The 15,098-nt window shown below is 31.8% G+C and overlaps 1 protein-coding gene across 3 annotated transcripts in view; it reads left to right on the top strand.

The window, feature by feature from the left end:
- The window catches only part of LOC145284741 (extended synaptotagmin-2-like), a 153,320-nt gene that overhangs the window by 93,865 nt on the left and 44,357 nt on the right, over positions 1-15,098 (top strand). The window contains exon 14 of one of the 3 annotated variants that reach the window (XM_080133685.1): positions 1,686-1,706. The exons of the other annotated variants lie outside the window; for them this stretch is intronic. Within the exon in view, the coding sequence (XP_079989811.1) occupies positions 1,686-1,706 (21 nt within the window). The remainder of the gene's footprint in view (positions 1-1,685; positions 1,707-15,098) is intronic. 3 annotated transcript variants of the gene reach the window in all.

Raw genomic sequence — 15,098 nt, 5'->3', positions numbered from 1 at the left:
ATTCTTAAATTATAAAGTAAAACACATTCATTTTAAAACTCCATCTTGCATTATTTCTTTATTTGCTAAATAATTATAATTACATACAACTGTTACATTCTGTTTACATTAAGCGAGATACCGGTGTTGACCGAAAGTGTTTCTTTTAGTGATTACATGGTTTGAGGATATTTGTACAACTAAACAGCAAATCTGCCTTAAAGTTTGTATTTTGTTTGACATTATCCTAAAATATCAAAATTAAGGACACACCACTTTTTAGTTTTTAGATTATAAACAAGGAGTGAGGGTACTTTATGCTTCTTCAGGCATCTCTTATATAAATCATCCTATTTCAACTTTTAATTTAAATAAACAATTTTATTTACTCATATTGTTCCTTAGTTCTAACAAGTTAGCAAACCGACTTAAAATTCTGTTTTACTTTTTAAAACAGAAAAATATTTTTTATTGTATTAATAAATTTTACTTTCTGATTCTTAACATCTTTCTACACTATTATGAAATAAACCTAAAATGCCAATTTTTCTGATCTTGAGAAGCATGCATTGCTTTTTAAGCATAAAAACTGATTCTTTTGCATGAACCAGAAACTATACTTTAAAATTATTTTATGCTCCTAAGTTCCTAACCTAATGACAAAAGAAAAATAATCCATAAAACTTTTCACTAATCTGCTTTCTCGTTAAAGCATTAATTCCCATAATTTCTGCGCTAAACAGCAAACATTTTCAATAAAAATTAAAACCTTTCAATCAATGAACTTCTTCAGCAATCTTATATATCACAATAATAAATCACATGTAAAGAATAATTTTTACAAACGTTATTCATTTTGCTTTGAGAAAGTTGTATTTTCTATAAATTATTAATGGAGTTCTAATATTTTAGTTAACAAAATGTAGTCATTAATTCCAACTGTTCCTTTATTCATTTGAGTTCTGTTCAAATTCCCTTCTCCACTTTCAATCTATGCTACCTAATTATATGCATGATCTAATTAGTTGTATTAAAATGAGACTAAACTTGCACCAATAAAAATATTAGTTGATGAAACTTCCTTTATTGGATAAAATATTTTTTTTACCATGCATATAAATATTATTTTACCCGGTTAAAATTAAACGCTATCCACTAGCCAAAATATTTCTGTTTTATATAATAAACTACTTGGCATAATCTTTTTAATATTATGAAAGTTTTTATATTCACTTAATATGGTTATAAGCATAACATTTTGTTTGTTGCATCAATTTGCTAAGATTTTCCTTGAAAGTTAGTCTTAAAAATTCTTATCTGAATTAACTTGCATTCTATATATATTTCAGCCACCTAATAGCTTCATGGTAGAATGTTATATTTTCTCCATCTCTTTAAGTTAATTAATTTTTATATTAGAAGTATTTGAGATTATAAACAATTGTGAAGCCTTTTTTTTTTCTTTCCTAATGGAATAATTTTTATTAAAGTGTTTGTGACTCAAATTGGTATGGCTTTTCTGTATTTACAAAAGTAAGAGTAAGCAATTACAAAACTCAGGCATAAATTTTTATGATAGCTCAATTATCTTGAAATAGATGTTTTTCAATCAAAATAATCATCTCATGAACTTCAGATGGAATTTTCCTAAATGAGACCAGGAATCTTGTTATGTCTGATTTTCATGATGAGTTTGTATCTTTCAGCTTTTGTTTTCAACTGATCAAGTAAGTATTTCAACTGTCTACAGTTCTGATTTTTTTTTAATAAAATGTTTTTTTTTTTTGTTTTTTTAAGTTAAAGCAATGTTAATTGTTTTTCCTAAACTGTCTGCTAGCTGCTAGCTTTTTTTTTTTATTTCCTCCTAGTAAGGGGGTCAGTCACTAACCATTATAGCCAAGAGCACTTTTTAATGCTGCAAATATCAGCATATAGATATGATTGTCAAAATTTGTAAGATTCATCATATTTTGAGATTTTTCTTTAAGGTAATCGGGCTTTTGACATTGTAGTAGTGCTTTTTACCTCCTTTATTTTGTAGTCCAGAGTAGCAACAAATGTCGATGAAAATACAGGGGTTTTATGTGATATCTTTTAAATTGCAGGTACTGACTGGTTTTTCCTTTATGAAAAACTACACATCTAATGTGTTAAGATACTTGTTTCAGAAAATTGTTTGAAATATAACAAATTCAAATGTAAAAATATCCTTTCAAGTTGCTCTTTGCTATCATTTATTTTATCAATATTAATTTTGTTTGAGGAGTTTTTAAAGTTGTTTTTAGATATTTTAAAAAGATCAAATGCAAAGCTATACTAAACTTGTTTCTGTAAAACTTTCAAGTTTGAGCCAGTAATTTTAGCAAAATAAAACTTGACATTTATACCATTAATCGTTTTGTTTGTTTTAAATCTACAAATTCTTGTTATTTTTTTTCTTTTGCTGAAAACCTCTGTACAAATGGTAAGTTCTTTATGGCCCTCTTTCCCCAAAAGCTAAGGCTTGGTGGTATTGGTCTGATCAGTTTTGTTTTGATTCTTTAAATCCTGCTGCTCAGTTTTGAGACTCTTCACCAGAGACTTTTGATTCGGTTTATTTGCCCACCATCACTTTATTTCTATTGGTTAAGTCTTTGATTTTTATGATGAAAAACTGTTTTTCCTATTTAGTCATGAGATAATGCCATATTTAGATGTTTAATAGCAAAATCTATAGATTTTATATTTCTTTCAACTATCCTTTACTCTTGCCACAATATAAGATCTGTAGAAAACAAAAACAATAACATTTTGAACTTTAAATTTATTTTTACATTCCATGAGATGGATAGGGATGAGGGTTGTATGAATGGCCAAATCTGGAATGGGATTCAAATCCTATGTTCAAATCCCATCCAACTTATTGGGATTTACCAACTTCTTCTATTAAAAAGTATGGAGCTACAATTTCATCCCAGTTATGATTTAAAAAATAAATTGAATGCAATTGTTTGTTTGAAAAGAATCCCAAAAGGCTGATTATTATACAATTAACAAAAGCATTTAATTTTAATGTATTCCTTATTGTACATGTGCTTGGGTGCCTGGTGTTGCCTGGATGAGCAAAAAAGTGGTATTCAGGCAGGCTCTAACCCGAGACACGAAGGTGTAAAAGAAAATCTGATGTCTTACCACTGCCATGATGCGATTGGAAGTTCAAACTAAACATAGTCAATCAAAAAGATGACTTGCAAAAATGGCATTGCTTTTAATCCTCCCACGAAGGTTGTTTTTAATGTGGGAGAAAAGCAGCTAGGCCAAAATAAATATTGGCAGTATCCAAATAAATAGTAACTGTCTCAGTACGAAGGGTTTCCCTTACATTGACTAAGAACAAATTACAGAACAAATACTACCTGGCCGGAAGGCTAGGATTTGGCGGTTGCATTCGATTAGTTTAACTTTGTTTGTCTTTTTTGTATTAATAAACAGCAGACATGACGGGATGTCAGGAATTTTTTAACACTTGATCAAAAAGATAACACTTCTCCCAGAATCTAACCGACGCAAGAACCCAGACACAAAAAGCCTTTTGCGGACATACAAACACGCACGCCCAATTTGCCTTTTATATATTAGATGTAAATTCCAGTTTTTAAATATTTGATATGTGAATGACATTTACCAAATAGTGAATTTAATAAACCAACTTCAAATCTGTCATTTGTATTCACTACTGCTTGAGAAAAAGGATAAAATAGCAAAATATCCAATTTTATTTTTTTTAAATGATGTGCTTAGGAAAAAAATATTTTACTACTAAATAACCCAGAGTCTGTTGCTGGAATTTAGTTTTTGAATTCTCGGTATTGAAATAGTTTAGCTGATCCAATATGAGCATATTTTTTTGATAAAACTAGTACTTATATTAGTCAACCTCATTTTAAAATTTTGCTTAGTTATTGAGTTCCCCATTTTCATAAACTAAAAAAAAAATCAAAATTCTCTGGAATTGCTGAATTGAAGTGTTTCACTGTTTTCATGAATTTCCATCTGTACTCCTCCAATCAGATGTTTTGGTGCCCCCATTGGCTTTCCTTACAATTTTTTTACATTTGTTAATGCCTATTATATGAATTTTTCTTTTATTCCTAGTAATTTGAATTTTAAATGCCATTTCAAAAAAAAAAAAAATTGCATGAGGAGTGTCAGTTTATCAGTTAAAATCTTAACTTTTTTTTTCTATAATTGAATTTATTACTAAATCTGCAGTATATTATTTGAATCAGTTTCTTTTAGTATGATTCATCTTGTTCATTTATGACTTGTAGATATCAAAGGTACATGTTTTGGACTGTTGTCTTCATCTTGGCTGTCATGTTAACTTCTAACTACTGTATTCTCTGGCTTTCTTCAGGTGCATTTTTGTGAGAATTTTCAATACAGAACTCCGAAAATGTAACAGTGATAAATGCTCAACACACAATTCTGAGGCAGCACTTTTAGAACCGCAGAACGGTGCAAAAGACTGCCAGTACATCTCTAAGCAAATACTGGTGCGATTATTCAGTTTTGGTCTGTTCAGCCACAGCACAGGAGTGTATTTAAGCATTGTTCAGCCACAGCACAGGAGTGTATTTAAGCATTAAGAACCATGAAATAATCTGTAGGTAACAGAAGCAATTGTTACATTCTGGTGAATAGATTTAATCCAAGCAGATCATATACTCTAAAGGGAACAGGGTCATGATAGGGAATATGTAGTATATCTCTGATGGCATGATGCTGTAGATTCTCAAGAGAATCAGAACACCTTACCAACTCTGGTGAACACTGGGATCTGTATTCCAAATGGGACAAGTCATTGCCTTGTTAAGCCTAGTCAGCAAATGTCATTCATGATAAATTTGGTAGCTCAGGATATGCAACACGTAAAACTCTATTGGATATATAAGTGGTCAAACTTGAGATTGCTAGATATTATTACTCCCAGATAGTTATAACACTTCAAGAATGGCATAAGTGTGTTTTGAAACCAAATGCTATGGACAGGAACAGAAGATATCTGGAGGATAATAGCATAGCACAGCTATTTTTGCTGGGTTGAACACCATACCCCTGTCCACTTAGATGAAAAAACAAGCAGGTATACCGATGCTATGTAAGGGTCTGGGTGTGAGACGGAAATTTGTGTCATTGTCATAAGAGCTTGGTAACATTGTCAAGTCATCAGTTAAAATGAAATAAAGTCAGATCATTGAAGAGCAAAAATAATGTTGGCACAATAACACTGCCCTTATACGATACTATTCTCATTCAGTTTCTATGGCTTTTAGATATTTAATGAATTGATTTGTCCTTCACACCAGGGATTGAACTCTTAATCTTAAGACACAATTAAATCTAGAATTTCTTTTAATTACTCTATTTTAATCCTGATTTTTTTTTTGATTGGTCATAGAGGAAGGGATCCTCGTATTTGGAAATGCTTCCATTGTTCTCCATAACGCAACACTAGGAAGAAATTTAAACATTTTCTAGTTTCACCGGTAAAAAAAAAAAAAAAAATCTATTTTTACTTTTGTCACTGGCTCTCTTCAACCATATGCTTTAGTTGAGAGCTGAGAAAATTGAAATAATTTTATGTGTTTTAGAATATATAATAAAAAGGTGAATAAAATGAAAAATTGTTTTATGGCTTTAAAATCTTTGGAAATATATAAGACTTATAACATCTCTCTATGAATGTTATTTCAATTTCATCTTCATACTGGAGAAGTGTAGCTAATTCCCAGCTAGAATTGAAATATAGCAAAATGTCCTGTAAGTTATGTGAAATCCTGGCTACAGGATTTCACATAACTTGCAGGACATTTTATGGCATCTTTAACCCCTAATGGATTAAATAAAGGCTTCAGTTTAAAGTTTCTGGCTACTGACTACTAAAAGCCAAAGAGTGCAATTGCCAAAATAATCATCTCCAAAATAGTTTTTTTTACATTTAAAAACCTAACTATAGATGGAACTAGAATTTTTATTTTAAATTTTGTTACACTGTTTTTATGAATGTGTTTTTTATTATTATTCCAATTACACATCTAAAACTACTTTTTCGAAAGTTAATGTCTTAGTTTTCAATTTTGAATTAATTTTTTTTATAATTTGTATTAAATAATACTAGACAAATGTTTATTCAATTCTATACAAATAACCATCTCATAAATAGACCTCCCTTTCATATTCTGTATCATTTAAACAGACTATGGAAAAAGTTTTATTGTTATTGAAACAAACCTTTGCAATTCCATTGATACAATCAGTTTATATGAAGACAATCACAGAATGTAGAAGTATATTGTAATGGTAGCAGATACGATTATTTGGCTGTTATAGCTGGACTGCGACAAAGTTTATAGCTAAGGTTCACTGTAAAAGTGACATTTTCGAGTTGGCATATAATGGAGATTTATTAAATTATTTAATGAGCCATTCTTAAAAACTTGAAATTTAACAGATCTTCTTGTTGTAATCACTTTTCTTCATGAGAAGCAAACTTAGATGTATTCATAACCCTATCTTATGTGTATGTATTAAGTGTGTCAACTATCAAACATCAAGTAGTTTGAAATTAATTTAACTTTATATTTTATTTTTTTATTAATTTTTTTTTTGGGGGGGGACTGTTTATATTGATTCTAATATAAGATGTTTAACTTGTATGCAAAGTGGTAGTATTGTTATTGTTGTATTTTGAAAAGTGTATGAATACTAGTATAAATAATTTCTATTGTCAATATTTTATTTGCAAATAAACTTTGTACAATAAACTGTATATACTGATTTTGAAAGCATATAAAAATATGACTGTGAATAATGTTTAGTGTTATGCAACAAAGTAAATGTAAATTGAACAAAAGGTAAAGTAATGAAAGTACAAAAAGATTGCATCATTTACTGCAGTGATTCTGCTCTTCTCAATAACTTAACTATTGGTTATCTACAGCTGATGTTAAATTTGCTATATAGTTAAGGTTTATCCTTGATGGATGTCTGAAAAAAATCTCATCAGTTTTCATATTTCTTAACCCATTGAACTTGATTTTCTTTGTTTCTAAGTTCATATCGATTTCTTTATTAGATTCTTTTACATCAAACTTTTTAATGTTTTGCATCTTGTTACTCTCAAAACAATAGGGACTCCCTGAATGAACTATTCGCATATGAATAACCATTTCTTTTTTGATGTACAAAATATTTCTATTTGTCCTGAATTCAGCTTGAGATTTCATTTTTCTTGGTTGAATTTTATTACATTGTTTGATGATTCCTTTTTAGATTCATTGAATTATGAAGTGAAGATTTTGATTTATAATTTCCTTTTATATAGTTTTTTTTCAACATTTGTTTTTGTTTTTTTATCATTTAAGCTTTATTTTAGCACTTGCAAATAATATCTAGACAATGAAAAATGCAATAATTACATTAAAATTTCTAAGCTAAAAGAGTTATTTATTTTTTGGTTTCTTTTAAAGGCATATTAAAACATTTAATATAAACAAATCTTAAAATAGTATGGACATAATTTCTAGACACACTTTATAACTGTCAGTTTACTGTAGTTTCACAGTAGGGTGGGGCCCAATTGTTAAAATATATATTATTATAAAGCTTTATCTGAAAGGATATTTTGAGCTCATTGTGTGTGTTCAATCTTATTCACTGTTTTGATTTGGTTCTATTCTGATTTGGAAGTTGATTTTCACAATTTTATATATAATGGAAACCACTAAACTAAATTTCGAGTATCTTTTTGTTAAAAATGTTAATTGTTGGTTAAACTATAATACAAAGGTAGAATGATAATGAAGGTGGTGGTGCTTTGTTATAAATTGAAAAACAAACTATAGAACCCACTTATGCTTAAATATTCTCTTTAGTAATTTCTTTCTGCTGTTGTCCTACTCTTTCAACAAGCTGGAGAATGGAGTATACCTCTATATCGGAATCAACTATGTCCACTTTTGAGCACCTTGTGACCTCTGCAATATCTGTGACCTCACAATAGCGCTTGTCAATCCAGGGTGCTTCAATTTGGCAATGAACTAATCTAAGGCACAGAACTTTATCTCCTGAGACACAGATGTCTGCAAAATATTATTTGCAGGTGTATTGTATTTAATACAGCTTTAGTCCTGTCTAGCGCACAAGTGCATGTGTTTGGTGACTTCAATGTCCACCACAGCAACTGGCATGGATTTTCTACTCACACAGACGCAGCTGGTATGACTACATATAACTTCTCTATATCTCATTCCCTATCACAGATGGTTACGTTTCCAACCCGATTCCCAGACCAGCAAGAACAATACGCATCACTTCTAGATCTGTTTCTGACCACGGTTCCCGATGACTGTAACTAATGTCCACAGCTCACTTGGGAACGCCGATCATGCAGTCGTAATAGTTGAAATAGCCCTAAACTTTACAGCCAAAACCGAAGAGCGACTGCTCAAAACAAGATATTATAAAAAGGCTGACTGGGAAGCCATCAGGGACGCCCCACAGCAAAATATCTTTTCATTTCCTGCTGAACAGTGTGCAAATGAGACCACTGAATGGTTCAAAACAGCAATTGAAGCACATGTTCCCACACGGAAATTTTATAGCAAGCCCCACTCTCCCCAATGGTTTACTTCTACTTGTGCAGCCGCCATCGCGCAAAGACAGCATGCGTACCGCAGATTTAACCGACATAAGTTCAGTTCAAACAGATAGAAGTACATAGAAGCTAGAAGTAACTGTAAGGAAGAAATAGCGACAACTAAGAGAGAATTTACTGAAACCATCAGAAAACGCATCGAAGCACAGAAATTAGGGACCCACGACTTCTGGAAAATCTACAACAGTATAGTAAATAATGGGCAATCAACAATTCCCCCCCCCCCCCCACACACACACACACTATCCAACAATCATGAGATTGTTTGCTCTGCAACTGAGAAGGCAAACATACTTGCCAGTCGGTTTGCCTCCAACTCCACACTGGACCCTGCCAACCACCCCATCCCTGACTGTCCTTTGCGGATAGACGCCACACTAGATGATCTGAAAATCACCCCTTCTCAGATGCATGCTATCATAAGAAATCTTGACACTGCAAAAACATGTGGACCTGATCTCATCCCGGCTGTGCTATTAAAAAAGTGCTCCGCCGAAGTAGCTCCAGTTCTCTCCAAACTTTAGAACAAATGCCTTAATGAAGCTTGCTTTCCGGACTGCTGGAAAACTGCTTTTGTAGTACCAGTTTTCAAGAATTCTGGCGGAAGAACTGACCCAGTAAATTATCGCCCCATTAGCCTCTCACTTTTTGCCAAAATATTTGAGACAATAATTAACCAAGCTCTAGTCCATCACCTTACAGATGCTAAACTTCTGACTGACCAACAATATGGATTTAGACAAACCCGTTCAACAGCAGACATCCTAACTGTAATCTCAGAACGTATATACCAGTCACTGGACAAAGTGGGTAGGGTAGAGCAGTAGCTCTAGATATAGCTAAGGCTTTTGACAGGGTATGGCATGAAGGTCTTAGGAAAATCAGATCATATGGTATCACTGGAAGAATACATGACATAATTAAATCCTTCTTAGATAAGAGAAAAATCCAGGTTGTCCACAATGGTCGTACATCTAAACAATACAATATAAATGCGGGAGTGCCTCAGGGGTCTATCCTGGAACCTCTGTTATTCCTAATATTCATAAATGACCTCCCTAACAAAATTGCCTGTGAGATAGGTATATATGCTGATGACACCACACTCTATAAGAGGCACGACAGGAAAACAAATGAACACATATCTAAAGAAATGGTAGAAGCACTAGAGGATGACCACCGATCTGTAGTGGAATGGGGACATAAATGGATGGTCACATTCAATGCCGCTAAGACAAAACTCGTTTCCTTCAATAATTACAAGAAACCTTCTCTACCACCAATAGCAATGGCCAATGACTCTTTATCTGAAAGTACATCCTTTAAACTCCTCGGCCTAACGCTCTCAGGAAACATGAGTTGGAGCAATTACATCGAGAGTATCACCAGGACCGCTGCGAAGAAGGTAGGTTCTCTCTACCGTGCTAGAAAGATACTAACGCCCGAAAGTATCCTATACCTCTATAAGGCCACCATTCACCCATGTATGGAGTATTGCTGTCACATTTGAGCTGGTGCATCTACCACTAGTCTCTTGCTCCTAGACAAGGTTCAAAAGAGTCGCCAATCTGATAGGTCCTGAACTGTTATCTAAACTTTTCTACAAGTACTTTAACAGTGAATGCTCTGACGAACTGCAAGCACTTGTGCCCCCTCGATGTAAATACCCCCGACAAACCTGACAAGCAGCTAAATCCCACCCCTTCACAGTAGAAATCCCTAGATGCAAGAGAGCCTTCTACTCCAGTAGTTTCTTCCCCAGGACAGCTAAACTTTGTATTCCCTGCCGGGTCCCTGCTTCCCCAACTGTACTGACATGCAGAAGTTCAAGTGCAACGTGAACTGACATTTTGCTGCCCAACTCCCTACACAGTACCCCTGGTGCCCATGTCCCTGATAGTAGCCCCCTACAACAAAGTGGCAATATGCCTTGTTTGGGGTGAAAATGTAATAAAATGAAAAAAATAAATAAAAATGTCTGTACAGAATGGAAAAGTGTAAGAATATCTCTCTTAGTATTTGTGTTAAATACATTTGTGAGGGTCTGTACGACTAAAAAGTACTTTTTATACAAGACATTCATTCATTGTTTCGATATATTACATATTTTCTTCAGATATACAAAAACTAAAAGATGATATCAAACAGAAGATAACAAATCATTCATCTGACATGAAAACCATTTTTTTTCCTTTTTGTTTTCGTATATCTGAATGTTTCTCATATACTGAAAACATAAAATAAATAAAACCTTCATCGCACAAAAATTTTCTATTCCTTATTTATACTCTTTCTCTCTACATTGGTCTTTAATATGAGAATTATCATGAGATATTTCAGGCTTTTGTAATTTTCAAGTGATGTTGTTTGAATCTGCTTTATTTGAAAATTGCAAAAGCATGAAACAGCTGTTGTAAAGTGATATAGATTTTGTATTAAAGATTTTTTCTAGGGAGGGGGACTTATATTTGAAAGTTAATTTAACATTGAACTCTATTTCTTTAAAAATGTCTCCAATTCCTTAAGAGTTTCTGGACCCTCATAATTGAGAATTGTGCTTTTTAACAGCTCATATTTCACAGAAACTTCACATAACTTGTGGCACCACTTAAATTTCTGCAGCAATTTAATTACAAAATATTTAGAGTAATGTTAAATTGGCCAATCCACTGTCTAATTTTTCTTATGTGGTTATTGCGAACCATAGGATCATCTATCATGGATCATGCTTTATCTATTGTTCAAAATTATTACTGCCAAGGAATATGCAATTTTCATAGGATTCGATGTATTTTTAAAGAGCAAAGTGTATATAAGTAGGCCTTTTTAGAAAAGGCAAAATAAAATAAGATAAAATTTAGTTTGAAGAAATCTTCACTGCCATTTGATTATTGGAAAGCTAATTTGTTTTCCTTTGTTAATATGAATAGGCCAGTAATGAGGCTTCTTTTAATCCAATGTGGTCAACATCTTATTTTTATCTTTAGAGATAAACACTAGCAGTGTTTTTCTTAAACACTTGTCTCAATTCCTTTTCTATCCTTGTTTTAATTGTTTTTCTCAGAATGATGGAAACTTTAGTGTGATGTATCTACAAAAATATGGCTATTTTTAAAGGTTTTATATTTTTTCTAGCTTAGGTGACAACTAACATCTAACTGGCTTATATAGTTTGCCTATATATAATTTGCGACTCAGAACAATGCCCCAAACCTGGAAATATGTTCATTACAGATAAATCAATTTTTTTTTTCATAAAACAAATAAAAAATTTATAAGTTTGTTTTCTTTCAAAAGGTATTGCTTGGAAAAAATTTTTTTTGTCTATATTTAGTGTTTTCGTCTTTACATTTCATTAGTGATGCTTGGTGTGAAAACCCAAGTTCATTTTAGGTTATATTTTAATTTCATTGGAGTTTTTTCTTTCATATATTTCTATTGATTTCACTTTGTATATTTTTGTTCTGTAGTTTATGCATTGTCAGCTTATCTATTTATTTTATTTAAAAAAAATTTTTTTTTAAAATCATTTTTAAGCAAATGTCATTGTATTCACCCAGCTCATTATTTTTAGTTGGCTGTATCTATTTGCATTTAAGTATGCATAAGTGTTTCTGGAAGCTTAAAGATGTTAGTTAAAAATTTTGGTTGAGATTAGGCATAATCTTTCTATACTGTTTTATATGGTTAAGAGTATAGAACATTAATTGTATAGTTTGTGTGGTTCTAATTTCAGAGGATTCACAATGTTTACAGTGGAAACTTGTAATCCCCATGTAAAAATCAATTTCTATTTTGTATTTATATACTAAATTAAATGAATTTAAAACATTTTTTTTTTTTTTTTTCAATTTCATTGCATCTAATGGATTGAACATGAATATTTGGTTTGATATTTTGCTTTATAAATGCTTAATCTATCATGATGGAAGATTCCAGAAATCTTTGGTCAATTCCTGCTTGGAAATTTTATATTTGAGGATATGTTGATCCTCTCCTTCCTTTCTATACTTTTTTTTTTATTGTATTGGGTTTAAAAAACAATTTCTTATTGTAAAATTCGCTATTTCTTTTCATCTTTCAACTTGTGGAAATAATACTTTTATATTTTATTTGAATAAATTATTTTAGTACATTTTGAACCATCTAAAAATACAGATTTTATTTTAATAGATTAGAATTTCTTTTGTTTCATGATGAAATTTCTCATTTTCATTGGATTTACATCATAAAATGTTAGAATTATCTTTTTAAAATCTTCCTTATTTAAATAAAGTAGCTTGGAATTTTATTACTCCTGAAATTAGTCCATAAATGAGCAAAACCTGAAACTAAGTTTAACTTTTTCACAGAAAGTCTGAAAATTTATTGAAAAATGCAGAGAAGCGTGAATTTCATTTATGACTTGTGTGCACGTTTTCAAAGGCTAGTGGCTGGCCTCTTGGCTGTGACCAGCCAGCAGTGTACTTTCTCCTTCCTAGCTTTAAATGTGTTCCTTCCCCCCCCCTTTCTGTCCATTCTATAACCTTTTTAATCTAACATGTAAACTAATATATCAGCCAAATATATATCCTGACAGTTTTATAAATTACTAAATAATCTATTATATAAAAAGAACTTTTCCTATAATTATGAATTTTCCTATAATTATGAATAAAACAAATGTTAATGTGCCACATTATTTATAGTATGATAAATTAAATTTTCTTGTAAACTACAAGATTGTTGTACTTATATTTTATCAACTCAACAAGTGCATTTTCTGATTGGGCAAACTCTCCTTAAGAATACCAGCATATTTTCAGTATTTTCTAATGGGTGATTTTTTTTCTTTGGAAACTTGACTGACAGCTTATTTTATATTTATTTTACTTTTTCAACGTTGTGTTCATATAACAGCTACATATTAGAATGTAGATATCAATAATTGTACTAGTTTCATTGCAAAAAGTTGCATGAATTTTATTCAATTATGATATTGTAAGCCTTTCCTATTGTTCTAAATCCCTCTCCAAAGACACACACACTGAGGAAAACAAATCGGTACATATTTCACCCTTAATAACTTGAAAAGTTTTTTCTTGGATAAAGCATGAAGAGTCTTCTTGGTTCTGTCCACTCAACTTACTTCTGGGCAATGCTTGAACACTGGTTTGCTAATATTTTATGGAAATCTCTCCAGACAAGGTGTGAAGCCACTTAATGTAAGGAGCTATCAAGAACAAAAGATTATTGCAAAGACAGGAGATGCCTCTTGATCTTGAAAAGACTAAAGTTGAAATTAGGGGGAAAACGGTTGGCAGGATGAGTTCCTATGGTTATTGGAAGTAAGTTCCTGGAATAGGAAGCTGTATTATGAGGTATAAAAACAGCAAATTGGAGATCACTAGACCAACGTATCAAATGAGCTGGAACAAAAGAAGCATAGAATAGATCAAACAATTTTGAAGAACACTTGTTATAATAGTATTTGTAGAAAATACCGACTATCTGTGAGAGGATTGCAGATACATTTTTGCACCTTATCAAGAACTTTTAAATGAGACAGATTCACCAGTCCAGATATGACAATAATACTATATACATGGTTTGATAGATTTTTAGAAATAGAGAATAGTCTCTGGTGTGAGAAAGTGTTTAAAACAATAGAACCTACTTTATAAGATGCAGAAAGAGCAATGGATCTAGTAAATATACTCCAAGAAAGATTTGATGAGAAAGAAAGACTAAGAAGTTTCAGTTTATTTTCCTCAAAAGCAGAGCCGTTCATGATGATCTCTGGAAGAAATAGGGCACTTCTACAATTGAAAGACATGTTGAGTTTTAACGCGATTAAATGAAATAAGCTATTTCATACCCTAAGAAAAGAGATTGAAGAGACACAATTTTAGAGTTACTTGTAAGCTTTGATCAGAAAAGAATTAATGTCAAAAACTTTACCACCAATACCATAACATCAAAGTTTATGTAGAAGACCGGAATGCCACACTATCAAACGCTTTCAAAATGTCGAGTGCAATAACCCTACCCTCTTCTGAATGAGCCATAAACCGACAGATCTGTTCAATTACAATGATACAGAGAGCTTACTTTACGAAAAAAAACAAAAAGCAATGGATCTAATATATGTACTCCAAGAATTTTCATAGTCGATTTTTTTCTGCAAGAGCAGAGCCATCCATGAAGAAAACCTACAATTGAAAGACACAAGCTGAATCTCAACAAGAATAAATGAAACAAAGCATTTTGTACCCCAATCTACAACTGAACCCAAGTCAACTTTTAGCTGCATATTTTAACTGATCCAAGGGAGATGGGTGAGAAGCAACACCAGAATAGGGAATAATATCAGCATAAATATTAATTTTCTGAACAATATTCTCAAGATCATTGATATCGACAAGAAACAGTTGGGTATAGA

Source organism: Euprymna scolopes, chromosome 9 (genome assembly GCF_053919585.1).
Source record: "Euprymna scolopes isolate OS-2025 chromosome 9, ASM5391958v1, whole genome shotgun sequence".
Lineage (NCBI taxonomy): Eukaryota > Metazoa > Mollusca > Cephalopoda > Sepiida > Sepiolidae > Euprymna > Euprymna scolopes.
Note: the sequence above shows the minus strand (reverse complement) of the source record. Positions and strands in the feature narration are given on the sequence as shown.